Here is a 12,003-nt window from a genome sequence, read left to right as displayed (position 1 = left end):
ACCTGAATCGGCAGTCACTCTTTTGTGTTGACACAGCAAAGACCTTGAAGTCATCAGCCACTCCAAACCAGAAGGTGGCAGTAGCGTTGTTTKGCAATGCATGTCCGTGTGTGTTGCTTTAAGATCTAGTCAATGTTTGCTAGCGGCACGAATGTTGCTGTTGTACAAAGCCCTTGTTGATACTAGCCATATGGCCACAGCTAGATAACAAGCTAGGAAGATGACAAAGAAACAATTTTATTAATTCTCCATAATCGCACACTGCCCATAGATGCATTTTTAGCTAGCTGGCTAACGTTAGCTAAATGGTTTAGCATGATTCGTTAGCAAGCTGTTGTGCTAGCTAGCTAGGTAAAGTAAAGACACTTCATTGACTCTCGGCAGCCAGCAACAGCAGATGCTTAATGGAAACGAATCCATTGTGATTTAATTATAATATTACTTGCTACAGAGAGAGCTAGATTGGTAACGCATTTAGTGCTACATTGTGCTGCACTTGCTCAGTAATCGCTAGGTAACTAACCTAACAAAAAATCCCCCCATGCAGCACAAAACTCCATAGCTAGATGTACAGTTTTGCTCTATAAAAAAATATGCATTATGCAGTTTTATTGTTTTAGAACAATTAGATTAGGCCGGAAAAAATGGCCTGGTTTTTCCTTTTTACTTGTCAYTCCTGTCGGCTACCCCACATGGATGTTCGAGCTCTCTGATTGGCTCAATGTCAAGTTATTGGCCACTGCCGATTCTACAAGTAGAAACGGCAGGTTCATCGGTAACAGGTCAGCACATAGCAGGTAGTCTTTTGTTCTAGCAWGAGAAGGAACAGCCTCTTACTGTGATAAGTACCTATTGACAGGGCCGGCATTATGGTCGGACCTTAGAGGCCTTGCCCGCCTTACCTTACCTCATTGCCCGTCCTAATAAAATATTTGACTATTGATAATTTATTTGACCGAGTCGTGCTGTGTGCTTAGGGTTGTTGTTCTATTGAAAGGTGAACCTTCGCCCCAGTCTTTGGTCCTGAGCACTCTGGAGTAGGTTTTCATCAAGTATCTCTCTGTACTTTGCTCCGTTCATCTTTCCCTCGATCCTGAAAAGTCTCCCAGTCCCTGCCACTGAAAAACATCCTCACAGCATGATGCTGCCACCACCATGCTTCATTGATGGTGCCAGGTTTCCTCCAGACGTGACACTTGGCATTCAGGCCAAAGAGTTCAATCTTGGTTTCATCAAACCAGAGAATCTTGTTTCTCATGGTCTGAGAGTCCTTTAGGTGCCTTTTGGCAAACTCCAAGCGGGCTSTCATGTGCCTTTTACTGAGGAGTGGATTCCCTCTGGCCAATCTACCATAAAGGCATGATTGGAGTGCTGCAGGAAGGGTCTCCCATCTCCACAGAGGAACTCTGGAGCTCTGTCAGAGTGACCATCGGGGTTCTTGGTCTGACCAAGGCCCTTCTCCCCCGATTGCTCATTTGGCCAGGCGGCCAGCTCTAGGAAGAGTCTTGGTGGTTACAAACTTCTTCCATTTAAGAATGATGGAGGCCACTGTGTTCTTGGGGACTTTCAATGCTGCAGAAATGTTTTGGTACCCTTCCCCAGATCTGTGCCTTGACACAATCCTGTCTCAGAGCTCTACGGACAATTCCTTCAACCTCATGGCTTGGTTTTTGCTCTGACATGCACSGTGGGATCAGCAGTGGGACCTTATATAGACAGGTATGGCTTTCCAAACCATTTTCTATCAATTGAATTTACCACAGGTGGACTCTAATCAAGTTGTAGAAATATCTTAAGGATGATCAATGTAAACAGGATGCACCTGAGCTCAAATTTGAGTCTCATAGCAAAAGGGTGTGAATACTTATGTAAATAAGGTATTTCTGTTTGAGTTTTTTTATCAATTTGCAAAATGTCTAAAMACCTGTTTTCGCTTTGTCTATATGGGATATTGTGTGTAGATTGACGAGGGGAAAACATTTATTTAATACATTTTAGAAAAAGAGGAACATAACAAAATATGGAAAAAGGGAAAGGGTCTGAATGCACTTTAGGTAGGTAAATGGTGGTTTCTTCCCTGTCTTCTCTCTCTCTCTGGCGGTGGCGCAAATGATGAATACTGTAGGCTTGTGTGCAGAGGCCAGTCGATCGGTCGGACCAAATCCGATGTAACAAGACCATCCACAGAAAACTCTACAAGGTGCTAGAAACGGCTGTCCTCAAAACAATTCATTATGGGCTTGGGGCCCATGTACGACACACTTGAACTCGCCCTACTGTCTGAGTGCTTAGCTTACAGAAACGCACCACCTCTATTGCGTATGCAGACGAACTGATCCACCACATGAACCTTATCATCCCACCAACGAGTTCTAGGATCCAAATTCACTGCGTGTCTGCCTTGAAGTTCATATAACTCCACCGACCCCCTCTTGCACAGTGGAATTCAGAGYGATATGTGAGCACTTGGTTACGGTGCTGTCCTTTCAGCACCATGATTCTGAGGGCGCTTACATCGCTTAAAATAACCCTCATCAAGTTCTGTTGCCTACGCCTAATAGTCATACTCATCAATTATTATTATTATTATTACAAATAGACGATTGTCCATTCTCACAATGGTGCTGGTTTAGTAAAGTAAGAATAAAGCTGAATCAATGTTTCGCAAGACCACAATGATTCATTCGTATTTTGCATAACAGAATATAATAGCATACATTATACTGTAGCATAGAGTTCAGGTGGGCCTTCGCGCTTCAGCAAACAAAAGAAAGGAAGGGTGCTCAACAACAATGACAAAAATCACGAGAATGGCTTACCAAGAAAATCATCCAAAAGGACTAATTCGAGGTAAGAAAGGCAGAGATTGATTTCTTATTGCTCACTTTAATCCATTGTACAGGATGTGGACAGGTGACTAACGTTTCAAGCTGATGTCTTCCTCAGTGACCTGAATATTGCACTTAAATCCTATTTATAGCCTAGTGGCTCATTGAGACACAACAATATAAAGAAAATCACAACGATAATATGTTTCAAAAGTAAATGGCAAATTATAGCGCATAATAAAAAGAGAAATAATCATCAAGAAAATGTATTTATAAAGCCCTTTTTACATCAGCAGATGACACAAAGTGCTTATGCAGAAACCCAGCCTAAAACCTCAAACAGCAAACAATGCAGGAAGAACCGTAGAGAGAAACCAGGCTCTGAGGGGTGGCTAGTCCTCTTCTGGCTGTGCCGGGTGGAGATTATAAGAGTAGATGGCCATTAAGGCCAAATCGTTCTTCAAGATGTTCAAACGTTCATAGATGACAAGCAGGGTCAAATAATAATCACAGTGGTTGTAGAGGGTGTCTCGTGAATCAATAGGACATGTCAGAATATACATAGGTGACATATGGGTGTCTGTGAATCCAGAGACACAGAGAACCAAAAAATACTGTAGCATAGTAGGCTTATAATATGTTATACCAAAAACACATCCTCAGTCATTTCTTATCTGAAGCTGAATAGTCAAAAATATAATCATCATGCGGCCAACGCTCAATAGTGCCACTAGGCAGGATATATACTGAGTGTACAAAATATTGAGTTACACCCCGTTTTGCCCTCAGAACAGCCTCAATTCGTAGAGGCATGGACTCTACAAGGTGTCAAAAGCGTTCCACGGGGATGCTGGCCCATGTTGACTCCAATGCTTCCCAGAGTTGTGTCAAGTTGGCTGGATGTCCTTTGGGTGAAGCACCGTTCTTGATACACAAGGGAAATTGTTGTGTGAAAAACCCAGCAGCGTTTCAGTTCTTGACACACTTAAACCGGTGCACCTGGCACYTACTACCATAACCCGTTCAAAGGCACTTAAAATTTTGTCTTGCTCATTCACCCTCTGAATGGCGCACATACAATCCATGTCTCAATTGTCTCAAAGCTTAAAAATCCTTCTTTAACCTGTCTCCTCCCCTTCATCTATACTGATTGAAGTGGATTTAACAGGTGATATCAATAAGGGATCATAGCTTTCACCTGGATTCACCTGGTCAGTCTGTCATGTTTTGTACACCCAGCGCATAATAGAATTGTGGGTAGATTTGTGGACAAAATTCTTACTCAGCCAAGTGGTTAACTGACATATTTAAAGCACGAACCACTGTGATGCATCCATTACACAACCTTCTGTATGGATGGAGGAAATAAGAAATGAGGAGAAACAAATGGGGGAGGGGCGAAAAACAGTTGGCACCGGCTGCATGATGATGCTGTCTATGACAGAAGAGGGGGGCGGGAGCAGATGACAGGTCCCTCCAGCACGTGGTCTAAGGTACAGTCAGTGCACCTCTCGCTTCCTCCCTCCCTCTCTCTCTCGCTCTCTTTTTCTCGATCCATCTGTACCCTCCCTCCATCCTCTTCAAATGCATCACAGCCTCCTGCCGAGCCCCCGGCCAATGAAATGCTCCGAGCCACGGTCATGTGACATTGCCTCCAACCACTCTCCGAGGAGCACCGGCAAAAAGAGGGGAGTGTCTCTTTTCCCCCTCTCCTCCCTCCTTTGTCTCCCTCCCTCTCGCTGAGTCAGACAGCAGAGCTGTGAGTCTGAAGCAAAGGCTCCATGGAGAGGAGATATCGTCTCTACCAGCCACACATTGCCTGAGAGAGAAGAAAAAAGAAGGATTCCCTTCTTTCTCTCCCTCGTTGAGGAACAGAGGATGAATGGAGAAGCGATGGACATGTCCCTGGAGTCATCATCCCAGGTGGTGGAGAAAAGCACCGTCGGGGGGATGTCAGCGGCACCTGAGCCGGCATTCACGACGGCAGCAGCCGGTAACGGCTCCCTGCCTCCCCCGCCCACCATGACCCCGGCCATCCCGCCCTACGTCAAGCTTGGCCTTACTGTGGCCTACACCGTCTTCTACTCTCTCCTCTTTGCCTTCATCTATGCCCAGCTGTGGCTGGTGCTCCGATACCGACACAAGCGCTTCAGCTACCAGACGGCCTTCCTCTTCCTGTGTCTACTGTGGGCCGCGCTGCGCGCCCTCCTCTTCTCCTTCTACTTCCGCGACTGCGTCACGGCCAACACGCTGGGGCCCTTCGCCTTCTGGCTGCTCTACTGCTTCCCCGTCTGCCTGCAGTTCTTCACGCTGAGCCTCATGAACCTCTACTGCGCCCAGGTGAGGATGCGCTCCCAGGGGCCACATTGAGGGAATGGGGGGTCTCAGGAGGCCACAAGAGCCATATTGGGGCCATTTTGAGGTTCCATTGGGGTCCAAATTGTGGATTACGGTTGGATGCTATATGTTGTATATACCAATCTGTCCTTGTTTTCAGCCTCAGTGTCTAGGTAGTAGTTCAGAGTATGAATATGATTATACATTGATGTGTGAGTGTTGTGTATACAGAATAGCTGTGGACTGTTATTTCCGATATTGTTGAAATGGTGGCATCCCCAGTAGCTGGGATATACAATCCAATGGGGAAAGCTCCCCTAGAAGAGGTAAGTGGTGGTAGGGTCGTGAAGGCAGTGGGAAGGAGGGGGCGGTTCAACAAAGACAGGAGTGTTAAGGTATGAGGCCCCCGCAAAGGAAGATTAGCAACGTTTTCCTAATTTAGTAGCTTAGCACAGCCACCTCATTGTGCAATGTGCACACCGCATTTGGCAATTATATATTCATACAGCTAGTTATTTACAATATATCATAGCGGGCGTTGTGGTGAGGTGTGGGCAATACGGGTCAGACAAGAAGTCATGCTGCTTTTAGATACAGGGAACAAAAATATAAACGCAACATGTACTGAGTTACACTTCATATAAGGAAATCATTCAATCAAATAAATTCATTAGGCTCTAATCTATGGATTTCACATGACTGGGAGTATATATATCCATCTGTTGGTCACAAATTCCTTTGAAAAAAAAGGTAGGGGCGTGGATGAGAGAACCAGTCAGTATCTGGTGTAACCACCATTTGCCTCATGCAGTGGGAAACACCTTTGCACAGAGTTGATCAGGCTGTTGATTGTTGCCTGTGGATTATGTCCCACTCCTCTTCAATGGCTGTGCGAAGATGCTGGATATTGGTGGGAACTGGAAACGCTGTTGTACACGTCGATCCAGAGCATCCTAGACATACTCAATGGATGTCTGGTGAGTATGCAGGCCATGGAAGAACTGGGAGATTTTCAGCTTCCAGGATTTGTGTACAGATCCTTGCGACATGGGGCCGTCCAAGCATTATCATGCGGAAACAGGAGGTGATGGCGGCAGATGAATGGTACAACAATGGGCCTCAGGATCTCGTCATGTTATCTCTGTGCATTCAAATTGCCATCGATAAAATGCAATTGTGTTCGTTGTTATTAGCTTTTGCCTGCCCATACAATAACCCCACTGCCACCATGGGGCACTCTGTTCACAACGTTGACATCAGCAAACCGCTCGCCCACAAGACGCCATTTGCCCGGTACAGTTGAAACCCGGGATTCATCCGTGAAGAGCACACTTACCCAGTGTGCCAGTGGCCATCGAAGGTGAGCATTTGCCCACTGGAGTCGGTTACGACATCGAACTGCAGTCAGGTCAAGACCCCGGTGTTGACGACAAGCACGCAGATCAGCTTCCCTGAGACAGTTTGTGCAGAAATTCTTCGGTTATGCAAACCCACAGTTTCATCAGCTGTCCGGGTGGCTCTTTTGAGACCATCCCGCATCTGAAGAAGCCGGATGTGGAGGTCCTGGGCTGGCATGGTTACACGTGGTCTGCGGTTGTGAGGCCGGTTGGACGTACGGCCAAATCCTCGAAAACGACATTGTAGGCGGCTTATGGTAGAGAAACTATTGAATTCTCTGGCAACAGCTCTGGTGGACATTACTGCAGTCAGCATGCCAATTGCACACTCCCTCACAACTTGAGACATCTATGGCATTGTGGTGTTTGACAAAAATGCACATTTTAGAGTTACCTTTTTTATTTTTTATTGTCCACCTGTGTAATGATGATGCTGTTTAATCAGCTTCTTGATAGGCCACACCTGTCAGGTGGATGGATTATCATGGCAAAGGATAAATTCTCACTCACATGAAAGTAAACAAATTTGTGCACAAAGTCTAAGAGAAATATGCATTATGTGCTAAACATTTCTGGGATATTTTATTTCAGCTGATGAAACATGGGACCAACACTTTACATGTTGCATTTATATTTTTGTTCAGTGTAGATGATGAATCATTATCAGAAGCACAAAATTAAATTGTAATAAGACTTAAATAGAGGATCTAGTGTTTTATAAATKATTTGATATAGATTCTTCGCATCAGCAGTTATCACAAATTGCTTTACATTTACCCGGCTTAAACCCCAAAGAGCAAGCAAAGCAGAAGCGAAAGCACAGGGCAGGAAAAATTCCCTAGGAGGAAGGAAACCTAAAGAGGAACCCGGCTCAGAGGGGTGGCCCACAATAGAGACTTACACAGCCCTGGTCTGCAGACACCAGCAATCACACACTTGCTTGACATTCTCATGCCCACTGTTCTGTATAGCCAGTTAGAGACACAATGCTACATCTATTCGCAGCATTTGTTTCCCTTCACACATGACTATTAAATATAATACAGTAGGGCCTCGTTTGTCTGCTGTTGACATCACATCATGGGTTTGTTTTGGTGCTATTTACAGTAACTGATAAGAGCTCAGTCTACATAGTGAAAAAGGGTTCCAATTTGTTTGGATTTCTTCGGGATCCCTTCAAATATATCTGCTCTGGAGACAGAATCAATTCATTAACTGGTTCTTCAGCTGAGGGGCCACATTGTTGATTGTTTGTTTTCTTGGGAGCAAATTCTTAAAGAACATTGGGAAAATATAACTTGCTTTCTGATGTCACTCAAAACAGGTTTACTTCAAGGCAAAGTCCAAGTATACCCCAGAGCTCCTTAAATACAAGTAAGTAGGCTGTTTCCCCCTCTCTTCCTCTCCATATACAGAACCCTCACATAGCTCAAAGGCTGTAACTAGGGCCCAGACATTTTATTCATTTCATGTGGTATGTATTACAGTGTTTTAGACCCCCCTCCCCCTTACATATTTTTCCTTCTGCAGGCTCCCTCTCTACCTGGTGTTCTTGGCGGTCAGTCTTCTCTTCCTGGTGGTCAACCTGGCCTGTGCCCTGCTGGTTAAGATGACCGCCACCGAGATCAAGACCATTGTCCTGGTCAGAGTCACCATCAACGATACGCTCTTCGTGCTCTGCGCCGTCTCGCTGTCCATCTGCCTTTACAAGGTGGCTAAGATGTCCCTGGCCAGCATATACCTTGAGTCCAAGGTAGGACCTTCAGAACTTGTAGATACAGGGCTGTATCAAGCATCTCAGAGTAGGATTGCTGATCCAGGATCAGGTCTTGCCTGTCCATGCGATCCTAAATCAGCACTCCTTCTCTGAGACACTTGATACATACAGCTACATACTTAAGATTGTCTAGGTCTGCTCCATGGTTTTCTGAAAGTAGGACACAACATATAAGATTTAAGGTCAACTTAAAAAGCAGTTCAATTTAATGTCTTTATTTATTTTGGAGGTGGGAAATTGTGTGAACCTGGTAGCACTAAATTGTGCTCGGAAATACTAATGCTGATTGGTAGTTCATGACCTCCCTCAACATTGGTTGCAGGGAACGTCAGTGTGTCAGGTGACTTTGATTGGCGTCCTGGTGGTTCTGCTGTATGCATCACGGGCCTGCTACAACCTGGTGGTGCTTGCTCTGACCGACATCGAGACCATCAACTCTTTCGACTACGACTGGTACAACGTGTCCGACCAGGTAAGGATGACACGCTATCCCAGACACAGAATGAGGAAGAGCGACAGAGAGAAAAAAAAGAATGTGACAGACACACCGAGACAGGCAGACAGACACAAACACAGTATATGTGGGACAAGTCAAATACATTTCGCCAAACACAGCCTAACACCAACGAGCCACAAATGAAGACCCTCTGGAGGGATAAACACAAATGCACTCTCTCTCTTTCTGTGCAGGCTGACTTGAGGTCCACTCTGGGGGACGCTGGCTACATCGTGTTCGGGGTGATCCTTTTTGTCTGGGAACTGCTGCCAACCTCCCTGGTGGTCTTCTTCTTCAGGGTCCACAGGCTGCCACAGGACAGGGTGAGTGTGTGTTCAGATGACAAGGAAAGAGCAGCTTGGAAATGTTTGATTGATTTGTAAAACTCTTTAATTTAACCAGCTAGTTGTTTAAACAGTAAATACCTAATAATTGCTTCGCACTTTTTATTTGAACCTTTATTTAGCTAGGCAAGTCAGTTAAGAACAAATTCTTATTTACAATGACGGCCTACCGGGGAACAGCGGGTTAACTGCCTTGTTCAGGGGCAGAACGACATATTTTTTACCTTGTCAGCTCAGGGATTCGATCCAGCAACCTTTGGGTTACTGGCCCAATGCTCTAACCACTAACTGCCGCCCCAAACCAGGGACCTTCTACACATCGGTTTCACTGGGATTCATTGGCACTCGTGTCACTATGTAAGCCAATACCATTTGATGCCAGGTAGTTACTAATTGTGTTAAATTCTGGAGGTAAGTACTAGCTTAAACTGGACTCTTAAATAAAGCGTTACCGATTTCTTTAGCTTATTCGGTATGCTCTGTCTTTGCAGAGTGGATCAGGGATCCCGAACCACGTGCTCTCGTCCAGAGGTTACTTCTTTGACAACCCCCGTCGGTACGATAGCGACGATGACCTGGCGTGGAGCATCCCTCCTCAGAACAACTCCACAAGGTACAGTACAGTTAAGACAGGGAGAGGTTACTTTTCAGTATGTTTTAGATTTAAAAGATATACTGAAATAACTACACTGAACAAAAATATAAACACAACAGGTAAAGTGTTGGTCCCATGTTTCATGAGCTGAAATAAAAGATTCCAGAAATGTTCCATATGCATTTCAAATGTTGTGCACAAATTTGTTTACATCCCTGTTAGTGAGCATTTCTCCATTGCAAAGATAATCCATCCACCTGACAGGTGTGGCATATCAAGAATCTGACTAAACAGCATGATCATTACACAGGTGCACCTTTTGCTGGGGACAATAAAATGCCACTCTAAAATGTGCCGTTTACTCACACAACACAATGCCACAGATGTCTCAAGTTTTGAGGGAGCGTGCAATTGGCATGCTGACTGCAGGAACATCCACCAGAGCTGTTGCCAGAGAATTGAATGTTAATTTCTCTACCATAAGCCACCCCCAAAGTCATTTTAGAAAATTTGGCAGTATGTCCAACAGGCCTCACAACCGCAGACCACGTGTATGGCGTTGTGTGGGTGAGCGGTTTTCTGATGTCAACGTTGTAAACAGTGCCCCATGATGGTGGTGGGGTTATGGTATGGGCAGGCATAAGCTACGGATAACGAACACAATTGCATTTTATAGATGGCAATTTGAATGCACAAGAAAACTGAGATCCTGAGGTCCATTATGAGGCCCATTTCTTTTTTAAAGGTATCAGTGACCAACAGATGCATATCTGTATTCCCAGTCATATGATATCCTTAGATTAGGGCCTAATGAATTTATTTAAATTGACTGATTTCCTCATATGAACTGTAACTCAGTAAAATCAAGGAAATTGTTGCATGGTTGGTTTTTATTTTTAAACTAAAGTATTTGTTTATCTTTTGTTTCTATAGCCTAGTTACAGACTGCTATGACTGGGGCAGCCACAACAGCAGTTTCACTGTCCAAAAGGGGACGGACGAACAACGGTTGGCACCGGTGAYGGGAGAGCTTCATCCATACTGAGACATAAGTCCAGGGTCGGGGTCAATTCCATTTCAATTCATTCAAATCAGGAAGCAAAAATTCCAATTCCGATTTTCCTAATTGAAATGCAAAAAAAATGGAATTGACCACAACTCTGAACCAGTCCACACTGCACTGTACAGCACCGCAATGCACTTTGTAAACTTTGACACTTCTCGACAGCATCCGTATTTTGTCCATCATCAGCCACCGTACTGCATTAGTCACTTAGTGATAATGTAGACCAGTGGTTCCAAAACTATTTCACTCGGGGCCCCCCTTCCATCATTGGGGAACATCCCGTTAGCCGACATGGGCTAGTTGATCTGGACATTTCTGACAAGTTATCGAAGGTATGCAATTAATGACAAGAGGAAAACGGATGATACACTACCCAAAATTGTGCCTTGTGCATTCTACTATTACAACTTTCAAGAGTACGTTGTAAGCCTGACAGTTTTACAAAAAAAAAAAACTCTGTGTCCCCCACCCCACAGTTTGGGAACCACTGATAGACATTTTAGAAAGCCATCGAGAAAACCCATGAAATAAACCCATACTATAAGCTAGCACAAACATATACATCAAGGTAGTTGACCTTAGACAATATCCTAAAGCCTGTATATAACAATGATACAAATACAGAAACAAAATCATGTCATATCTATATCCGGAGTAAATATGACTATGAACATACGTTAATTTATTGGTGATGTAATGGTGAAAAAAAATGTATTCTATATTTCTAAACAGGAAGTTTTTTTTTAAATTGTAATTTGTAATGAAGAAAGTTTCACTGATCAGATGCTCTATTTTGTGTCCTCTTTTCTGTCTGTATCGTGGTCGGTATTGACACAAACATAAATAAAAGGTCATTTGTGGTGACGGCTTACTTACTGTTCTTGATTTAGTCACTAGCTGAAACAGAATTGACCCCAACATTGTCTACAATTTCGTTTATGATGAGGTCAGAACAAGTACAAATAACACAACAGAACCCTTTTCAGGGTTTGTTGCTAAAAATTACTTAAAAATATTAAATTAAACGTATAGAGCAGGGGTACGAGGTCCGGAGCCTGCTGGTTTTTGTTCTACCTGATAATTAATTGCACCCACCTAGTGTCCAAGGTCTAAATCAGTCCCTGATTAAAAGGGGAACAATGACAAAACAACACAGTGGAACT

The 12,003-nt window shown here is 44.2% G+C and overlaps 1 protein-coding gene across 1 annotated transcript; it reads left to right on the top strand.

The window, feature by feature from the left end:
• Window positions 1-1,740: 1,740 nt before the first annotated feature.
• Window positions 1,741-11,711, top strand: LOC112080826 (G protein-coupled receptor 137Ba-like). The gene is made up of 7 exons (XM_024146761.2): window positions 1,741-5,168; window positions 7,887-7,936; window positions 8,093-8,315; window positions 8,662-8,811; window positions 9,030-9,158; window positions 9,671-9,792; window positions 10,708-11,711. Exons 1-7 carry the CDS (start codon window positions 4,707-4,709, stop codon window positions 10,817-10,819), a joined length of 1,248 nt encoding a protein of 415 aa, XP_024002529.1. The 5' UTR covers window positions 1,741-4,706; the 3' UTR covers window positions 10,820-11,711.
• Window positions 11,712-12,003: the final 292 nt, after the last annotated feature.

Source organism: Salvelinus sp. IW2-2015, unplaced genomic scaffold (genome assembly GCF_002910315.2).
Source record: "Salvelinus sp. IW2-2015 unplaced genomic scaffold, ASM291031v2 Un_scaffold16521, whole genome shotgun sequence".
Taxonomy (NCBI): Eukaryota; Metazoa; Chordata; class Actinopteri; order Salmoniformes; family Salmonidae; genus Salvelinus; species Salvelinus sp. IW2-2015.
The sequence above is the reverse complement of the archived record's forward strand: the minus strand, read 5'-3'. Positions and strand labels throughout refer to the sequence as shown.